The 21,895-nt window shown below is 47.5% G+C and overlaps 1 protein-coding gene across 1 annotated transcript in view; it reads left to right on the plus strand.

Annotated features, from left to right (window-relative positions):
• Window positions 1-21,895, plus strand: part of DNAH1 (dynein axonemal heavy chain 1) — a 3,604,831-nt gene that overhangs the window by 1,461,126 nt on the left and 2,121,810 nt on the right. The window contains exons 27-28 of the mRNA XM_069644003.1: window positions 14,165-14,328; window positions 19,878-19,991. Coding sequence (XP_069500104.1) covers window positions 14,165-14,328; window positions 19,878-19,991 — 278 coding nt within the window. The remainder of the gene's footprint in view (window positions 1-14,164; window positions 14,329-19,877; window positions 19,992-21,895) is intronic.

The raw sequence follows: 21,895 nt of genomic DNA on the forward strand, positions 1-21,895 counted from the left end.
CCCCAAGGCCGTTCCAAGTTCCCTTGTGGGACTTAAATCTAGTCTTACATTTTCTGATGGGTACTCCTTTCGAACCACTCCATTCTTGTTCATTAAGATTTCTCACCCTTAAAACAGTCTTCCTAGTGGCTCTAACATCTGCCAGAAGAGTGAGCGAATTACAAGCTCTATCTTGCAAACAACTTTTCACAAAGACAAAGTTGTTTTACAAGTGAAGCCTAATTTCCTCCCAAAGGTGGTCTCTGAGTTCCACATCACTCAGAAAATAAACCTTACCTTCATTCTATCCTCCTCCCCATCCAAGAGGAAGAGAGGCTACATAGGCTGCATCCAAGGCGTGCTTTGAGCCTTTATATCAACAGACTTGCTAGAATAAGGCAATTAGACCAACTGTTTGTAGGTTATGCAGGACACACATTAGGATTGCCAATCACAAAACAGACCATTTCAAGATGGATTATTTTAGCCATTCTGGAATGCTACAAATTGGCAAGGAAAGAGCCCCCTCAACACCTTAGGGCTCATTCAACCAGGGGTATCGCAGCCTCTTCGGCTCTCCAAAGAGGGGTACCGATTCGAGACATATGTACGGCTGCCACATGGTCGTCTGCACATACCTTTACCAAATTCTATAGTCTGGATTCCTCCTGTAGCCAGGGGACAAGATTTGGCAAAGCTGTGTTACATTCTGTTCATTCTTTAAGGGGAATATTCCAATTTTACTCCCACCTCCTCTTTCACACCACTGCTATGGGAGTCTATCAAGATAAGGAATACGTCTGAGGACACAATCCCTTCGAAGAACAAGTTACTTCTTACCTTGTAACGTTCTTTCGATGGGATGTTCCTCTGACGTATTCCTCATCGCCTCTCCCATCCATCCCCGCAGTAAAACTTCCTTTGTAGTTGCAGCTTACGTTCCTTCAAGGTCAATAACCAATTCATGCACAGCTAATTTCAAGCTTCAAAACGGAACTGAGCAACGGCCGCTGCGCGAGTCTATTTATACGCACGATGACGTCGGCGCCGAGACGGAGGCTGTCGAGGGACACCAGCTCGAGGGACGTCAACGCGCAGCGCCCTCTACTGAAAGAATTTCCAAGGCCAGCAAGCTGGAATGTAATCTATCAAGATAAGGAATACGTCGGAGGAACATCCCATCGAAAGAATGTTACAAGGTAAGAAGTAACTTGTTCTTCTACGCCTGTCATGGATGCTGAGAGAACCAAAATATATGAGCCCGCCAAAGTAGACTTGCCCTTTCATTCTCTTACTCGAATGGAAAGTTCACAGACAGCCACATCTAACCTGCCTACGGACAGATAGTCTAAGAAGAGTGATGCTATAGCAAAGAAGATCATTGCGCCCCAGGAGCATGGCTCAGAAAGCAATCAATGACAACATACATTCGCTAAATATTCTCACGTTCTGTGGAGAACAATAACTGAGGCAGCTAATCATCTCGCAGCAGGGGAGGTGAGAGATGGTGAGAGATAGCTTTTTAGACATGGTAAATGATGTCAAGGAGATGGCCTGTCAGGCTCCGCTTGCGGATCTCATCACTACAGACTCCAGTGGCCGTGCCATGGGGACGTCCACAGTACTGAGGAGGGAGGCATACCTCTTACCATACTCTTGCCTAACCTTCAAGCCAAGCTTTTTGGCATGGCATTCGGCGGCGAACATCTGTTTGGGTCCAAAAGCAAATGAATCGCTATAAAAATGTAGAGTCAAAACTAGCTGCAACGTCTTTAGGGTTAGCAGTACAACAGCCTGCCAAACAGTCATTCAGCTTCGCCTCTAGAGGCAGGGGGCTACAGGTGGTACGTTCCTTTTGGCAGGAAAGCACAAGCTGGGCCAGAGGCATTTCCTGCACCACGGACGGGGGAGAGGGTGCTCTAAGGGGCAGCAAACTTCAGTGGCATGGTGCCCGCTAAGTTAATTTGAGTCCCCCTCCCCCCAAATTCCGCCGGTTGGAGGGAGGATTGGGGAGCACTGGGACAAGTGCAAGGAGATAACATCAGACACCTGGGCTTTGCAGCTCATCATGTGGGGATACTGTCTGTCCTTTTTAAAAAGGCCTCCAGACAGACACCCCCCGCCCCCGAGTCCACTGCTCCCCAGCAGCCGGAGCAGAAGCTCCAGGAAGAACTGAGAACCCTGCTGTTTAACTGTGCAGTGGAAGATGTACCGCCCAAGGAGAGAGGATTGGGCTGGTATTACTGCTATTTTCTTGTATAAAGGAGGAGGACCCTGTCCCATCCTGGACCTCACCATCCTGGACCTCAGGCCTTGAACAAGTTCCTGGGGAAGGACTGGTTCAGGATGGTGACGTTGAAGGAAATTCTCCAGGCTCTATAGCTCCAAGACTTGTTGGAGTCTCTGGATCTTCAGGACGCTTATTTTCATCTGCTGATCCATCAAAAGCACAGGTGGTTCCTGAGATTCGCCATTGGGGGCGCTCACTATCAGTTCAGAGCGCTCCCTTAACCCCTTTGCCTAGGTTTATCACCAAGCTGATGGCAGTAGTGGCGCCGCACATCAGGAGATCCAGCGTCCACGCATTCCCTTACCTGAACGGCTGGTTAATCTGAGGAAGTCTCCGGAAAAGGTATCGACGCCGTCTGAAGAAACCTTTTGCCTGCTTCTGTCATGGGTTACTATCCTAAATGGTCTTTATGGAGTAGATGCAGGAAAAGAGGAATTGGACATTTCGGTCTTTCCAAGATGGCGTTAGATTGTGCCTCTGTAGGGAACCTTCTACAGCAGACCAGCTTATTGCAAGATGACCACCAGCAGTTGTCACTCAAGCCAGAAACACCCAGCTCAATGCTTAAATTGCCTCTCAGCAGTGAACGCTGTGCGTTGCTTTAATCTTGATGGTAACGCTCCTGTGAGTATTTCTGCTTCCCTGGCTTTCCTGGTCTTTTCTCTGTTTCTTCCCATTCTTCCCTCCCATCTTACTGCCTGCTCCCTCCACCTTGCCTAGCTTTTCTCTTTTGCTACTATGACAGCGTGGGACTTCTGGACTGCATCTCCTTTCTGGGAATCCTTGCGTAACGTGTTCACTATTTTTCACCTGCCTGTCGTGTTTTCCCCTACGAAGCGCAACACGTTCATCTGTTGGAGTTCTACAATCTACACGCAACAATCTCCGTTCTTATATACAAACGGGATCGCAGCGTTCTAACGTGCTGCCTGGCATTTCACGGATTTGCGCTTTGCTTTTCCGATAATAGGGCCAATTCAAAGCCTGCCCACAAGAAAATAGGCCACATCGAGATCATTCCTCCAGACACCCAGCCATGCTCACACACCCCTGAACCCAGTTGTAAGCAGCCTATTTCCACGCCCAACCCCTCTAACTCGCCAGAGAAAGACACTGTGCTGCTTGCAGCTCTCATTAAGGCAAGGCCCATCACAGCGCACACTCTGGATATCAACGATTTCATCACCAATAAGAACCTCAGCCTCTTAGCCATCTCTGAAACATGTCTGCACCAAGCTTCAGGCCATACCCTCTCCTTGGTCCTACCAGTTGGGTATTGGGTAGCCCTCATCTAGAGAGACCGCTTACACATCAGGCTCATTAGCCCTCCCTGAATAGATAACTGTGAATGCCTCTCCGACAAACTATCTGTCTCACCTTCTGATACCTTCATTCTACACATAATCTACTGACAACCCTCCATAACACCTAACTTCGAAGAGGGCCTCAGTCACTTAATTGGGCAAAACCTCAAACTCTCCTCAAGGGTGATACTCTTAGGCGACCTGAACCTAGGTCTTTATGAGGCAAACAGCAAGGCAGCCAGTAGGGTTGCTAACACCCTCAGCAATCTAGGATTCATACATCGCATCTCAGCCCCTACTCATTCTAAAAGCAGAATCCTAGACTGGATCGCTGATCACAACAACCAAATCAAGATCACCTCCAATGAGCCGATCCTGTGGTCTGATCACCACATACTCACATTCAACCTACCCACTCACAAACCAGCATTTTTTGCCCCCCCAGCCTTTACCCCCTGCCAGAGCCAGAATTTCGAAAAAGATCACCATAGCCTCGCTCGCCCCTCACCTTACCTCATAGTCAGGGTTAACCTTACAACATCTGACCCGCAAGAATTACCAGACCTCTACACCAGAACCCTCTCACAGGCTCTAGACCAGATGGCGCCTTTGCTCCCAAGAAAATACAGGCCTAAAGAGCAAAGAAACCCTTGGTACACAGACTCCCTGCTAGCACTTAAAAGCAAAAAAAGATGAACAGAAGGCAGCTGGAAAAAGAAAAAGACTGCCCCACTCAAACAAGGCTTCACCAAAATCGCAAATGAGTACAAGCAAGCCATTTTTAAAGCCAAATCAGAGTTATACAACGACAGGATTGCAAAAGCGCATCCCAACTCCTAGGAATTATTTAAAATCCTGAGAGAATTAGAATCTCCAACAGCTGCCCCCCCCGCACCCCTGAGCTGTAACCAAAGACCAAACCTGGTGCTCCAGCATTCAGAATTCAATGAGATAGAAAATTCTGCTTGCTACAGGGCAAAACTGCCCAAAAGCAAAATCAGTCCACTGCCAGCATTCCCCTATCCCCGGCCAGCTCCTTTGTCACTCCTCCGTTTAAGTTCAGAGAAATAGCCGAGGCTGAAACTACAAACATCACTAGCAAACTGAAACCATCCAAGTGTATGGGAGACATCTCCACGGCCACCATCATAAAAGACTGTGTGCCAGAAAAAGTCCCGTTCATCACTAAATTCATGAATTCCTCCTTCACCGCCAACTCAGTAACAACTAGCCTTAAAGAAGCATGGGTCCTCCCTCTTCTAAAAAAAACATCCCTTGACCCCGTACAACTATAGACCAATCACCACAGTTCCCTTTCTCCTCAAGATCCTAGATAGTGCTGAATCTGGTTGTAGGCAGCTCTATCTGGGATCCCATCACAGTCTTGGCTTGAGACAATCAGGTTTCACACCCGGCCACGGCACAGAATCAGAACTACTTGGTCTGAAAACACAAATGGATACCTACAAAGACAAAGGCAAACCAGACCTCCTACTCTTATTGGACTTATCAGTGTATCAGTGACTTTCGACCTGTAAACCATAGCATACTCTGCCACCAGCTCACGTCAGCTGGCAACTTCTCCCCACAAGCAGCCTCCTGGATTGCATCGTTCCTAGAAGGGAGACCGATGAGTTGTTTCAGACACAGCCAGTGCCGACCCCATCCCCTGTGGTGTCCCCCTGGGCTTCTGCACCCCCCCTCCCACCCATTCGCTGTACCTTATATTCACCAAACCCCTATTTGACCTCTTAGATAAACTAGGCATCTCCTACACCAACTAGGTGGACGTTACGCAAGTACTCCTTCCCCTGACAGGCTACTATGACCTAGACTCCCAACTGCTCAACAATGTGTATGCCACAATTCAGGCATGGATGGCAACCAACCACCTATGCCTCAACGATGATAAGACCGAAATTCTACTAGTAGGCTCCCCAACAGTCCTAAAAAAGCTCAACCCTCATCTCTGTGTTCATGATAGATGGTATCAAAATCACAGTATCCAATGTGATCAAAACACTGTGGGTGTACCTAGATGATTCACTCACCCTATACAGACAAGTGAGCGCCATCTCATCATCCTCCACCTACACGGCCAAACTCATCACTGTGACAAGTCAATTCCTCTCCTCGGACAGCTGCTTGACCATTGCCAGAGCCATTATAGGCACAAGACTAAACTATTGCAATGCCCTCTTTGCAGGCACCTGCAAGCAGAACCTTAGGAAAATGCAAACTATCCAGAATAATGCCCTAAGAGCAGCACTCGACATCCCCAAAAGGGACCACATCTCCACCGCCAGAAAACAAGCGCATCGGCTGCCGATCAAAGAAAGGATTATCTTCAAGACTCACTATCACACATAAATGCCTGAGCAACTCAGCCCCACAATAACTTTGCCAGAAAATCGTTAGACCTGAACCAAAGAGGCCAGTGAGATCCTGTCACGCCTACAAACTTACCACACCTAGAGTGAAGAGAGCCAAAGGCGGAGGAGTGAGTTTTCCGCAGTGGCGGCTACATATTGGAATGCCCTCCCCACAGATCTCAGAGCACTGGGCCTTCTGCAAAGCACTGAAAACCTGGCTCTTTATCTAACCATGCCACAACCTGTCCATTGACTTTTACTGTCTGTATGTCAAGCTATATTTGAATGTAACTGATCTGCAACAACGTCCTGATGCCTGAGGGCTTAGGCGCATTACAAATGTTAAAATAAAATAATATATTCGGAAGCTCTTGCTTCTTGTTACAGTGCTCGTTCGCTCCACTAGAGCTGCCTCTCTGTTTAACTTCGCGCATGGGATCGCTTCAGAGCGCACTTTCGCTCCACAATGAAGCTGCCACTCAGCTGAGCTTTTGCAGTGAATTTAGCTTGCCTTGGCTTCGAGTCCCGAGCTCTAAAGATTAACTGTGTCTCGTGCAGTTACGAGTACCTGTGACATTTGCTTTACTAGCCCCTCAATCTGTTTGACTAACGGTGCCTTTTGCTATAACAAGTCTCTGTTGTATTCTTTCCATGTGAAGCTATCATTTATGTAATATTTAGCTCAGTACTTTTGCAAGTCACTGTTGTTGCTATTATTATATGCCTACTCTTCTATATCTTGCATACTCTGTTTTCTTGAGGAATATTTCATTTCTAATTGCTCCCAGCATTTCCAGCACATTGGGATACTCACCTACAACACAGAGTTTGTGCATAGAGGATTCCTTCAAGAAGCGGTCCTCTGATTTCTACTGCGTTTTCTCCCCCAGGAGGGCTTCCCAGTTTCCCATTTCCAGGGACCAGGTGAGGGGTGTGGAAGGCTCCTCTATTATTCTATTATCCTGATTGGGTGGTCAGCACTGTGATGCTGGAAATACATTGGAGGGATAGGGCCTCCCTGTCCTTGTCCTGTAGTCCTTTTGCATTTGTGTTCGGAATTTTTTTCTGCCCAGGAGTCCATGTGGGACTCCTGACAGTGCAGCTCTTCCTATTTTTGGTTTGGTGTACAGACCCATGGGATACCCTTATGGCACCCATGGGTGGGGGTACAACCCTGTGCCCCTAGTGTATGTTTTCGGGCACCTGTGTGTGACCCACAGAGCAGGGTATGGGCTGGTGGCAGCACCATGCTGAATTTGACAGGTGTTCTGAGTATCCTCCATTTTGGGATACCCAGGCCCTGCCATTGGAATCAGTTGATTCCTTATAGGAAACAAGATGGCCCCTGTGGCCTCTTGCTTTCTATTGCCTGTTACCTTGTTTTCCCAAAGTCCTGGGAAGCCCTGACTCTGTCCCTCCCCCCTGACGGGCTGTTGGGTGGAAGTTCCATATATGGTATTGTAGTGAAGTGACTGTATGTTGTGGGTAAACCCTGTGGGTGGGACCTGGGTGAATGGAGTGTGTGACCAATATGCACTTCTTGTTGTGGATGTCTGATGTCTGGTTTCTGGTATGAAACACAAGACTGAGACAGCCCTGCTCGAAACTGGTATGAATGCAGTGTGTAGTGTTGAATGGCTGGGTACTTTTCCCAATACACATTCCTTGTTGGGAGTGTCTGAGAGGGAGCAGAATGGCCTGAATGCACTGTATGCCTGATTGGCTGACTGACTGCTGAATGCCCTTCTGAGTGATTGGTTGCCTGAGTGTGACCCAGCAGAATGAATGGAAGATCAACAGTTTATCTGGTGGCCTCTGACTGCTAGAATTCGTGAAGTCGAAACTGATGCTTGATCTCGAAGCCGAGCCTCAAGAAGAAGGTTGACTGCTGTTACCTTCACCGCAATCTGAAAACCGCCGTGACGTTGAGACTGATCCGAGAAAGGACCTGCTTAGGCGCCCTCTTCCCGAGCTCCGAGGGACCATCGAGCACCGCTAACCTTTGCCGAAGCTCCCTGGAAGTCAGACCCTCGAAAGGCTGCCGACCGGAGACGGGGACCGCCGAGGAGAACGAAGTGAAGCACCGGACATTCCATCCACCGTTGTCGACCAGGTTTCGCAGGTTTGCTATAACTGCTGGAGCCTGTCGAAGCCGTGTTGCACAGAAGCGGGGATTGTTTGACACTGTGCCGCCGCCGCCGACCAGAGCTGCAACGCTCCATTGATTCCCAGACGCGCTCGTCCACACCGTCGACCGCCTTATCCCGCCGGAGAAGGCCAGGCCGTCGACGCGCCGAGGAGCATCCGCCGGTGGGTTTCCTGCCACACAAAGACCGTAGAGACGCCGGACGACTCGACACCCCTGCTGGGCCACAGTTCTTCACAAACTCTTTGCGGTCCCGAACTATCAACGCAGAGGCGCCCCGCACGCCTCATCTTTGTAGCATGTCTTCGACTCATCGTCGACGAGCACCGCTGTGATGGAAGCTGCCGCCTCAACACCGTTGTTTCCATTTCTTCGAGGGATTTCGATGATCTGTGGCTCCTGCCTTAAAGGGAGCCGCTCACAAATGATCTGTCGATGATCCGATGTCGAAACCTACTATTCCAGGTACTCTGGGGTTGTAGAACATTTTAGAAAGGAATAAGACTTATTCAACAATATATGGACCGGGCTTGTAGTGTATCTTTCTTTTACAGGTTGTCCAGGTGGGGGGGGGGGGGGAAATCTCCACACAGAGCTGTGTCCATTGGTAGGGGCCAGTATACTCCCAATTGTTCTAACCGACTGCTTTCCTCCTATGTCTATTGTTGGTTACCTTTATTAATTGATTTGTTACATTTGACCAGAGTACAGTTCATGCACTTTAATGAAATCTGATAATAATTGTGGTACCACTTAGAACTGTATATATTTGCCATTGTAGATTGGCTGAGCACAAAGTGAGTTATTGTGATTGTGTATATAACCTTGAACCTTAATTATATAAAGACTGTGTTTTAATTAATACAGTGTGTGGACATTCCTTTGTGGGTGCTTGGGGACTACACTGTACTAACCAGCCTGCATCACTTCCTGAGAAGCTAGGCCTTGATTGCTTGACTATGTTATCAATAATAGAGAATCTTGGCTGGGGTCCTCTGTGCCTCTCCTCTACCATACAGAGAGCAGGAGTACAGACACCCCCCTCTGGTTGCTTTACAAGCACTAAGCACAGTTAAGGATCCATTATTTTCTTTGTGTAATTTGTGCATTGAGCATTGTGGTCCTAACAGCTTCACAGTTTGGGATTATCCAACACTGAAGCTCCAATTCCTAGTAGCAGTCCCGGGTAGGGAAGTCTTTCCCCCTCCAAGGAAAGTGTCACCAGTGGCAGGCAGATAGTCAGAGACTTATTTGAAGAGTCTGCCAACAGCAAAAACCAATATGCGCCAATTATTTTAAGAGCATAATGTGAGCATACTACGAACTGGGAAGTCTTCCTTGTTCCTTTCTTTGCAATATTTCCATACCTAGGTGCCTAGACCTTAGTAGGATTCTCCGACACAAGTCTACGGAATTATCTATAAGTAATTGATACAAAAACTGTATAGCATTAGTGGTGCCCCCCCTCCTCTCTCCACAGATGGTCAGGCTGCACCATAGGGCACCATAGCTGCACCTCACTGCTGAGGCCCAACAAGGCTGAAATATCTCACCTGTTGCTTGTATTTCCGTTCAGAGGGAACCTGGCCTAGCAGTTTGGGCTGGCTGCTCCCATTGATGGCAGTACCTGACTGATTTGCATATGGCTCGGCCCTTTTTGCGCAGACGGGCTAATAAATGGTGGTGTGGAAGGTTGCCCAGAGCAGTGACAGTGGTTCAGATTTATTCAAAACTTTTCACCCATGACTTTTTTGTTATTACAGGCTGTTCCAGAAGCATGACAGTTTGCCAGCGGCTTCCTTCCTCCCCCTCTTGGGCCTCATGACCTCCTGCATTGTTCTGGTGACAGAGGCCAGGCTGTGGATGTAATCCCTTCAGTGGCTCGTAGCAATGGTCCCAGTACTTCAACAACATGAAGGACGACGTCTTCAAGGTATTGAAGTCAGTGGCCAGCAACCTCTCATGATGGCGGGGGAGCCCTTTTGGCAACTGTGGCCATAGGCACAGATGGTAACGGATGTGTCCCTGAATTACTAGGGTGCTCACTGCAGGAATCTGCAAGTGAATGGCCTTTGGTTCCCAGTGGAATGCTGTTGGCACATCAACAGGCTGAAGTTGTGAGCGATCAGCTTAGCACTGATGGTGTTCGCCCCTTGCCTTATCGGGAAACATGTCCTGATTCTGACAGACAACACAATGGCCATGCATTACCTCAAACAGCAAGGCGGTGCTTGGTCCCTGCCCCTCTGCAGGGAGGCCTTGCAACTGTGGTTCTGATGGCTGAAGAAAGAGATTTCAGCTTCTGCCGCTCACCAGTCAGGAGTGGAGAATGTGCTGGCGGATGCTCTGAGCAGGCAATGCACAGTCTCACACGAGTGGGAGGTGTGCCCAGTGGTTCTGGAGGAGGTCTTTGCTCTGTGGGGGGGTACTTTGACAGTAGATCTGTTTGCCATGAGTGACAACTCAGAGTGCATGCCGTTCTGCTTGATGGAACTCACGATGAGTGGCGCTCTAGGGGACACGTTTCTGGTGGAGTGAGCTTTTGACCTCCATTACGCATTCCCGCCAATACCTATCATCTTGTGGGTTCAAAGGAGGTTGTGGAGGTACAAGGCAACCCTAATCCTGATCGCCCTGGACTGGGCGAGGAGAACATGGCATTCTGAACTCATGGAAATGGCCATCTGCCCACCTCGCTCACTTCCTCACAAGCTGAGCTTTCTATCACAGTCCACCCGAACCCAAAGTCGCTCAACCTACATTCATGGATGAGGTGTGATGACTGGGATCTCTCAGAAGAGGTACTTGAGGTGCTGCTGGCTGCACTTGAGATGTTGCTGGCTGTACGCAGAGCTTCCACTAGATCACTGTATAAGTTCAGGTGGAGAAGACTTGAGGCATGGTGCAGGGAGCGCAGGTGAACCGTGTCTCATGCCCCACCACCACATTGATGGAATTCCTTCTGTCCCTGGCTTCACCAGGTCTTCAAATAGGCATGTTCAAAGGTTGCTTGGCGGCTTTGTTCGTGTTCAAGAGGTTTACGGATGAGGGATCCTTTTTTACTATCAATTACCTAATTTCTGAAGGGCCTTGTGAATAGGTTTCTGCCAACGCCATTTGTGGTTCACGATTGGGGCCTCAATTTGGAGCTGACTTTTTTGATGGCAGCTCCATTCGAGCCGATGCATTCTTCTTTTGTTAGATTACTCACCCTTTCAAGGCTTTCTCTTGCAGGCAGCCCTTTCTGCATTTTTCAAGGATAAGGCTTCACTTAAAGTTCAACCTAAATTCCTTCCAAACGTGGTATCAGAGTTTTTCTTCTCTCAAAGCTTTATCCTGCTGGTTTTCTACCTTCCACCGCCTCCCCCTTCCAGGAATGAGGAAATTATGCATAGGCTGTATCCAAAAAGGGCACTCAGCTATTATGTTGCCAGGACGGCAGCCTTTAGACGTGACGACTAACACTTTGTTGCCTTCTCACAATCCAGGAAGGGCCTGGCGGTATGTAAGCCTACCATTTTCTGGTGACTGCTGAGCTCGGGGGAAGGTGGGAAAGGTGGGCAAGTGAGGTATGGGGCATGGTGCATGATATATGTACTGCTGATGCTCTGTCTGGAGTTAAAGAGTAACACAAACACAGCCGAGTCATGATGGAGTCGACAGTCGACTCCTGAGAGGCCGTGTTGAAAAAGTGTCTGAGCATCTGACGCTAGAAGGAATATCTATTAGATGAGGAATCTGCGGGAGAAGAATTTATAGAAAGAACATTACTGGTAAATAATTTCTACACCTGAGAGGTAAGTAATTTGTTCATTATTAGCACTAACTTCTGCCAGAAGAATCCCTGCGATTTGAAGCGCTTGCGTCTTGAGAACCTTATACTACATTTCATAGAGATAACCTAGTGTTACATACCCATCCTTCATTCCTACTGAAGGTGGTGTTAGACGTTCACATTAATCAAGAAATATGTCTACCAACATTCTTTCCCAACACTCAATCACAGACGAACTTAGATTTCAGAAGAGCATTGAAGTTTTACTTAAATAGGACAAAAGACTTTAGGGCGTCTGAAGATTTGTTTGTAACTTTTGGTGGAAGTTCTCCAGGTAAGCTAGCTTCAAAGGCATCCATAATTCGATGGTTGGTCTTGGGCATTTCAGACGCATACAAAGTGCAGGGGACAATTTCGCCAGAGGGAATTCTCACACATTCTGTTAGAGCAAAGGCTGCGGGCGTAGCTTTCCAACATCATGTGTCATTTTAAGTTATCATTAAGCTCGCTACTCGGGCTACCGCATCAGCTTTCTGTCGACATTACTGTTTGGATGTAAGTTCAAGAGAGGTGCAACGTTCAGCTAGGCAGTCTTTAGGAACTTTTTGCCTGGATAGCTGGTTAATTTAACTCCACCCAAAAATGTCAGTTGCCTTAGAATTGCAATACAATATAGGGGAAAGGGGATGGGACGTAGGAGTAAGGAAAAGGTACTCACCAGAGTGACTACTGTACCTTTAATCCCCTTTACTACTCCATAAGCCACACCTGCTATCCCACTCATATAGGTTCAGTCGGGGATGTCGTCCCCAATGTTCTCATAAGAGGGACAGAGGGGTGACACCAAGGGGCGGGGTTAGCGTGCGCGATCACAATGAGGATCAATGCGCCCAAATTGAATTTTACAGTGGAAGTGCATATTTTGCAGTGCAAAAGGCTCCGGTCCATCCCTGTACTTTGACACCCTGTGCAGTAGTCTTTTGGTAAAAATAATGCTGCAGTGGCACAGGTCAACTCTTGCATATTATAAAATGCATGCATAAAAAATGTAAGCAAGCACTTTATACTACACATCATTTTCATTTTTTTGTATGGGTGGAGAATTGGCAAGGAATGGAATATTCCTCTCAGCCTTCCACCATGCAAATGCACCTAATTTCCACCATCATGACATTTTCTTGCTGGTGTAAATGCTTTGGATTCGTATTGAATCCTTATGCTTTGTACACCAGCAAAATGCAGCCCGATTTCGTAAGAATCCAAAGTAATCATTACCAACCATTTGCATGCAATATTTACTCAATTTTCACTGTGAAGTGCAACAGTGAGGCGTACAGTTGTTTAACCTACTTTTTAAATCTTCGTTTTGCACTTTGCAGTACAAATGACAAATGTTACATGAAGGGCACCTGTTTGATCGTAAGAGCAAACATAGGCGGTCCCCTCTGTGCAATTTACAGGGACTTAGAAAATGAGCGCCCAGATGTTTTAATATGAACTGAGATAATGCATATTTGCAAACATAACTGAGTATCCTAATCTTCAGAACATCCGCTATATTTCTGTAAGGTTATATACTGTTGGAATCTTGAAATGGGTGAAATATCTACCTTATTATCCTGAAGGTGTGCCATTCATCATATGGTCCTTCTATATTGTTGGAAGAAACAGTTCTGCATTAACTGCCTTCTGAAGTATACCAATTATGATTCATATTTCACATCCTTGACAAAGTGTAAGGAGGTGCTGCCATTCAAGCTCTGTAGCATCCTGATATTATTGTGTAAGGGCTTTGGTTTCCTGATGGGTACCTAGCTCTTTATATAGCCTGCATTCTTAATCTGTAAGGTCCTAATGATGATATTAGGAGCGTTCTCCTGTTGATTGCTTGAATATGGTCACACTTTATGACCCTATGTGGGGTGTGATATGGGACTATTTCCCCTGCTTAATAATAATAAAACGATTCCCTAGATAAAGACTGGCACTCACTTGGCCTTATGTATTGAATGACCTTTCTCTACTGCCAGTTTATCATTTGAATTTGCAATTAGGTGACTATGACATTGGCCAGTTTTCGTTTCCTTAAAAGCATAATCAACTCTCTTCAGCTTTCTTTTAACATTTAAAGGAGTGATAATTCATTGGATTTAGAGCAACGTGACACGTATTCCACCATAAAGGCATTCAAAGTTGTATGACCAGTCAACTTTGAACTTCTGTTTGACTGCAAAGTTGATTGACTGGTGCCTTGTGTTCACCATCAGTTGAATATGTGCTGTCTTGTTTTCTTTACAGTTGAGTGACCTTGTGGCACTGGTGCGTGGCAAGCTGTCAAGAATGCAGCGATCAGTCCTTTCTGCTCTCATCGTAATTGAGGTCCATGCTAAAGATGTTGCTGCTCGACTTGTTGAAGAAAGTGTGACCAGTGTTAATGATTTTGAGTGGATTTCACAGCTCAGGTATGGAACAAAACTTTACCAACCTTCACAGACCCACTTCTAGGTAAATGTGGTAACCCTAGCATATGTTTTTAGAAGTATGACCCTCATTCCACGTCTTTTCCTTCTAAAAAGCTGCTTTTCAAAGCTGAATGGAAAAGAGAAATCTACATCTTCCCCTAATTAATTTAAATAGCTACAAAAATCCTAACCCAAACACGCCCTGTGTACCAATTGATGCAATCACCAAAAGCAGCATTGTGATCAGTTAACTTCTCAGTTAAACATCTGTTGCTGCAAGCGTGTCAATGGGCCTCATTACAAGCTTGCCGGTCTGGTAAAATCGATGCCGGTACGTAAATACCGGCATCGATTACCGGACTGGATCATTACGACCCGTGAGTACTTCAACACCGGCACCGGCATAGGCCCTTCTGTGAGCGGCATCCCCGATGCCAGTAGCATCCCTGACACAAACCTGCTGTGCCTGTAACACCGGCATGCCGCAGGCCAGTGCACATTCAGAGGTGCACAGACATGCATATACCGGCATCCACATACCGGTTATAACAGCGAGAAAGATGCCAGAACCACCGGCATCACGGGGCAGGCGTTACGAGGGATCAGGTGAGCAGAAAACAGCCACAGGTGCAACAAATCAGCACATGTGCACACCATTGAACCCAGCCACAGTACAAAGGCAGAACACCCACACACCACACCCCTTCCAAAGCAAAAATGCTACCACTAGCACTAGCCCTGCTGGAGGTGGAGTACGTGCAGGAACAGCTACTCTGAGTGAGGAGGCTGTGAGGCAGGCCTTGCAGCAAATGCACAGGAGCAGAAGGAGGGCCAGAGAGGGGCAGCACATGCCCAATGTGCAGGTGCCCAACAATCGCCAGAGAACTTGTCAGACCATTCACCCTAACCCCATCACAAACCCACACCCTGTACCGGCTGGACAGAGACACCATCATCGCACTAGTGGAACTCATACACGATGACCTCGTGAGCATCAACAACATACGGACAGCCATTCCCCCCTGCTCAAGGTCGTGAGTGTGCTACACTTTCTGGCAACTGGAACCTATCAGCACACAGTGGGTCAACTGCACGGGATATCACAACCCTGCTTATCCCGCGTGCTGACGCAGGTACTTGAGGCACTCCTCAAACATGTACGTGACCACATCAGCATGCCACGTACCCCAGTGGAGATCTATGCACCCAAAGTAGCAATCCATGCCATAGCAGGCATGCCAAACGTCATAGGTGCGATAGATGGTACACATGTAGAGCTGATGGTGCGGCATGCCGTTGAGCAGGTATACCGCAACAGGAAGCCGTTCCATTTGATTAACGTCCAAATTGTGTGTGATGCCAGCAAAATCATCACACACTGCTGTGCCCGATAACCTGGGTCGACGCACGATGCACTGGTCCTGCGGAACTCAACGCTGCCCTGCTACATGGACCGACATGCCGGACCCCATACATGGCTGTTGGTTGAGTGTGACCACAGGGGCAGACGCATTGATGATGGGGTGGGTGATTTGCCAGCACTGGGAATCTGCCTGATGGGTGGGCCATATGGGGTAAAATTAGGGGGGGGATGGAATGTGCCAGCACTGGTAATCTGCCTGATGGGTGGGCCATGTTGGGTGTGTGCACATTACACAGCATACCGCAATCCTGGAGCACTGGTGCACACTGCTAGTATTGAATCCCTGAAAATCATGCCTGAACAGAAAAGACCCAACCATGTTTGTGAAACGATGCAAATCATCAACGGTACACTCTCTCTTGTCAACATGCAGGTGACGCTGAGTATCCACTGATGGGCTGGCTGCTGACCCCAATCAGATGTCCATGTAACCGACATGAAGAGGCATCCAATCGCACACATACAAGGACTCGCGTCACAATAGAACAGACCTTTGGCCTACTGAAGAATCGGTTTCGCAGCATAAACCGGTCTGGGGGTGCCCTCATCTATGGTCCCGAGAGGGTGGGGCATATTGTGATTGCTTGTGCAATACTGCACAACATGTGCATCCGTCCTAATGTGCCCCCGCCCCCGGACGTGGATATTATGCCACAGGACGATGATGACGATGATCATGATGAGGATGTTGGACACCCTTTAGATGGACAGGCCACACAACAAGCATTGGTCGCAAGTTATTTCTGGTGGATGATCCACACATGGAAATGTTTAATTGCCACAGTGTATACGTTGCATTGTGCTACATTAAATACTCATACACGCCTTGAATGATGTACAGACAACTGTATTGCTTTCAAACACAAGTGTATTAATGCCTGGTGAACTATACACAAAATGTGACAGGTTGGACTTGCATCTCAGTCCCAACAAGATGGTTACTCAGTCCCAATTACAACTAAACCCCCAAAAATGGACCAAAACACCCTTCCTCTTTAACACCCGTTTGCACTCATCCACCCCACAAAGTGAAAAACAACGTCCAATGTTGTATGTGAAATGCCAAATGCCAAAAACATCCCTTCAACAGGTTCCCACTGCTAGGCACTGTAGCGAAAGGCCTACTTTCGCCCCCTCTTTGTAGCTTAAGGTTCAGGACCCATCGGACGGGTCAGCCTCAATGAGCGGTGCAAGGGGCTGCCATGTGTGGAAGGGCTGGGCGTAGCACTTGCTGACTCGACTGGCAGCGTTATAATGTGCCGCTTTTCGGCGATGGCCGTGACTAGGACATTAATGGACTCTGCCATTGAGGACATGACTTTGTTGCCCTCACGTACCCTTCTGGCCAGTTGGTACAACGCCTCAGTTGCCCGGCCCAGCATCCTTCCAGTCTTTCTTGTGTTGTCCTGAATGGTCTGCCTTGTGAGTTTTGCCTCGGTGCGGTACCGGTTCAGGAGTATATGCATCGCCTCCTGGCGCTCCTATATCCGGGTGAGGCGGGCTTCAATGTTGCGAATGTGCACCCTTCCGGCAAGGGGCATGGGTGGTGGGCTGCATGGGGCTTCTGGGCTGAACCTGGGTTCTGGCTCATGGTGCCCATTGTCATTGTCACTGGGTGCGGTCTCCTCCATGTTGCTGGGTGCAGCTATGACACGTCGTGTGCTACGCATGTCTGGTGTGTCAGAATCAGCAAGTTCGGGCATACTCTTTATGAGTGATATGGGATTGCCAGGCATGCTCATTGCTGGAGAATTAGGCAGATCCTCGATTTCAATCGGCGGTGATGCTGCTTCCTCATCTTGTGTGGCCTCACTCATGCCCTGTGTTGTGGTGTGGCATGGCGGGTCGGACACTTTTTCAGGGATGTGCTGCGGCTGCCGCCTGCCTGAAGGTGTCTTCGCATGGCTCTTGAGGCTGACAGGTGTGCGAGGGTGGAGGACATGATGTGGAGGCCGTGGACTTTGGTCGGCCGTCGCTGCGACCTGGTTCCTGGCTGCGAGCTGGTTCCTGGCTGCGAGCTGTCTTTTTTGTGGCTGTGCCGACATACAGCAGTGGTTGGGGTAGTTGCGAGTTCTCCTTCGCTGCCAGATGAGGTGCCTGTGGGCGACAATTTAGGGGTACTTCATTGTTGTGCTATGAACCATGCAACAGCCATCACACTTAGTTCAATTTACAGTGATGTGCATCCTTTGAATCATGGTGGGGGCATTGTGTAGGAGCACACATTTGCAGGGGTATAGCAGTGTTGGTACATCATGATGTGTACACGAGTTGGTATGTGCATGTAAGATGGGTTGGTGTTGTGTTCTGCCATTGCTGTTGTGTATATGCAAACTGAACTGTGCATTTATGTAGTCTGCATGTGAGGGAGTGGGGGTATGCGTGTGTATGTAGGGTCATTGGGGTGTTGTCAGCTACAAAGGGGACACTGGATGGGCACATTGGGATGTTTGCAATGGTGCATGCATTGTGGACAGGTGGTGTTGGTGCCATGCTGACACATGGCACAGGGGCCATGTTGACCTCGGTGAAGTGTGTTGACGCATACAGACGGCGGGGTCTGTTTGGATGTATTGGGACATGTGTTTTGTGCCTGTGGTGCTTGTGGACAGTCTCCATAGTGGGAAGATTTATTGTTTTGAGCGTCTGGTCAGTGTCTTGCAGGGCAGCAGGTATCTGGTTACAGTCATGCACATGGCACTATTGGCGATCAGGAGAGGAAGTGGCTATGGGATGTTAGTAATGGACACTCACCTGCATCTGCAGATGTTGTGGCTCCATGCTCAGCGTCACCCACACCCTCGATGCTGGCCATGTTCAGGATGGAGGCACATCTTTCCTCCTAGGGGTGGAGTTTGGGGGGAGAATGTGGTCCACCACCAGTGGTTTGGCCCTGGCTGCGCTCAGCAGACAATAGGTTTCATACTCTGAGACGCAGGTCGTCCCAGCATTTGCGGCAGTCCCTTATGGTCCTGAGTGCAGTGTCTACTGCTGAGACCTTGTTGGCAACTTCGGTCCATATCTCCTTTTTGCGCACCTGCACAGGCCTGTGCAGGTCCACTCCAAATACCTCATCGTCATTGTCTACAAGAGTGTAGGGAAGCATGTTTAATTTCGGCTCACTAAACCTAGGTTTGCGGTGGCGAACGTTCCCCCAGGCAGCTGACCCTTTGTGGTCTTCAACTTCCAGCTCCTGTGTTTGGAGGATTGCAATGGATTGTGTTTTCAAAGATGGCCGCTGGTGCATTTTCCGTTCCGGTGCGATGACGTAGTTTCCGGTACCGGTATGCCGGTGCCGGTATTTGCGGGTTGGTGGTGCCGGTGCCAAGGGCATTGATGGTGCCATTGTGTGGGCTTTTGAATGCTCTGGCGGTATGCCGGCACAGCCGTTACCGGCATGCCGTTGGTTAGGGCAAGTCATGCTCGGAATCAGACATTGATTCCGAACTCAAGGCATGCCGGTAACGGTAGCTACGGCATGCCGTTATTGTGGATTTCCTACCGGCTATCTCGTAATGAGGGCCAATGTGTCATGCTCAAGCCTGTATTTCCACTATGTCTTGATCCATGGCTCCCGTTCTGATACTTATCCCTGCCTAACCTGCAACCCGATAGCTTAAATTGCCACCCATTCAGCATCGCAAGAGTTCATGGCATGCACTTTCTGTTCACCTAAAAACTGTACCCTTGCCACATTTTCTCTCCCCACCTCTCATATATTCGGTGCTCCATGACCCTTAATAATGGATAAAACAGAGTATACCCGGATATGTCTCATTTGTATGCCCCGCATCCCAGTGAAGTAATTGGTTGCCCATCTGAAGTGTGGACCAGTGATTCCTGTTTAACCTGATAGTCAATATTCCTTGTGCAGAGGTTTTGTTTTTCAGTTTGTTTTGCTTCATACCTGATGGTCAGTGCTGTATTCATAATTATATACATTGTATCCTAAATCCTGATGTTCGGTACTTCACTCCCTATTTGCAGTGTGATCATGTCACTGTCAGTATTATGTTCATAGGCTCTTTTCCACTGTCAGACAAAAACTGTATTAAAAGCATGATGCTTTACGCTCGTTTTGGTTTACGCTGCCATTTGAATGTATTGAAATTATGTTTCATAATAGGTACTACTGGACAAGGGATGATATGTATATTCAAGCAGTGAATGCAGAATTCATCTACGGCTATGAATATCTTGGGAACACAGGACGCCTGGTGATTACCCCTTTAACTGACAGGTTAGTAGTACTGACAGGTTATTAAGTAAAAATGTATGTGGTGCACAGTGGACAGCAGTGTGGTACATTTTAAATGCCTGTGATGTCCAAGATCATAAGTGATCCTCTTTTCAATAAATGATACATTTCTTGATAATAAAGCAGAGTACCTGTCATTAATAGGTGAAATAATCAAAGTATTTGATTGTCAACATGTCTCAACATCCACATGCACCCTTTCTTATTGTCTTAAGTACCACTTCTTGACTATTTATTCCACCAAATAGGATCTAGATTCACCAATGTTCAAATACATACTAACTTCCCATCTTAATTTACAGGAACATTAGATAATATTTTTACTCATGAATAGAAATTCTTACAATATTCAGCGACTATTACTAACTTCTTGCAACAGATTTAATTGAAAGAAATGTATGTGACGAAAACCATAAGGTGAACAATAATGAATGGATATTATAATAAATGTACACAATGGTGAACATAAAAAGTGCAATACAAATAGAATGCCAGCACAAACTTAAAAACAACTTAAAGAGGACTATGGACATAGAGTACATTATTTACTACGGTGAGTCATTGTCCCCAATGAATACTTTAAAAAATGGTTTTAAGCAGGTACCTAACAACGAATCTCTGTCAGGCACTCCTGAGAAATGCACAAAGGCATTTGCTAAAGAAGAAGCCGTGAAGAATGTATACACTTTACATTAAAACTAAAGAATTAAAACAAATAACTGCCACCGGAAAAAGTGTACATCATTGGGAGTAACGTACTGGAACGAGCAAGACCACCCGAGAACATCATTACAATAAAGAAGACAGAAACAAAACAACTAATATGTCACTGGGCAAAGTCCTCATAAAGACTGTAGGGGGTTTCTGTACTCCTGCCCTCTATATGGCAGAGTAGAAGCACAGAGCACCCGAGCCAAGATTCTCTATTTGGTAAACGTGAACGAGCAATTAAGGCTTAAGCTCTGAGGAGGTGATGGAGGCTGGTGCTTAAGTACAGTGTAGTCCCCAAGCCCCCACAAAGGAATGTCCACACACGGTTAGTGATAACGCAGTTCTTTATATAAATAAGGTTCAAGTTATGTACACGCTTTGTGCTCAGGCAATACTATAATGATAAATGTACAATTGCTTTGTGGTACCACAATTACTCTCTGACTCCATTAAAATGCACCAACTGCTGACAGTTTCAAATGGCATACAAATCAATAGCAAAAGGTATCAACCATAGGCTTGGGAGGAAAAAAAGGTGGTTAAACAATTGGCAGAATACTGGGCCCCTACCACTAGGCACAGTTCTGTGTGAGGATCCCCCACCTGGGCAACCTTTAAATGATATATTAAACAAGCCCAGTCCATATATTGCTTAGCAGAGTCTTATTTTCTTCTAGAAATGTTCTACTACCCCAATGCACCCGGTTTAGCAGAGTTCGACGGATCCTTCTTGAGTGAGCTCCCTTTAAGGCAGGAGCCACAGATCGTCGAGATCCCTCGAAGAAAAGGTGAATGACGACATTGGTGCATCGGCTTCGGTCCTGGCGGTACTCGACGATCAGTCGTGGACGTCCTGCGAAGAGGAGGCGTGTGGTACACTTTGACAACGATAGTTAGTTGCCGCAAAGAGTCAAATGAAGAACGTAGGCCCAGCAAGGGCGTTGGGTCATCAGCGTTTGGCGTCGGTGATCAGGACCCGACCACGGCTGGCTTTCGGTTCTTCGTCTGAATCTTTGAGGACTTCGGGTGGCGGGAAACCCACCAGCGGATTCTCCTTGGCACGGGCTCAACTTTCCCCGGCGGCACAAAGTGGTCGAAGGTGCTGGCAAGGGAGTCTCATTCGTTGTGTTACACACCAGAAACCAGACACCCATAACATGAAGTGAATATTCGTC

Source organism: Ambystoma mexicanum, chromosome 2p, assembly GCF_040938575.1.
Source record: "Ambystoma mexicanum isolate Mex_15411 chromosome 2p, UKY_AmexF1_1, whole genome shotgun sequence".
NCBI classification, from domain to species: Eukaryota; Metazoa; Chordata; class Amphibia; order Caudata; family Ambystomatidae; genus Ambystoma; species Ambystoma mexicanum.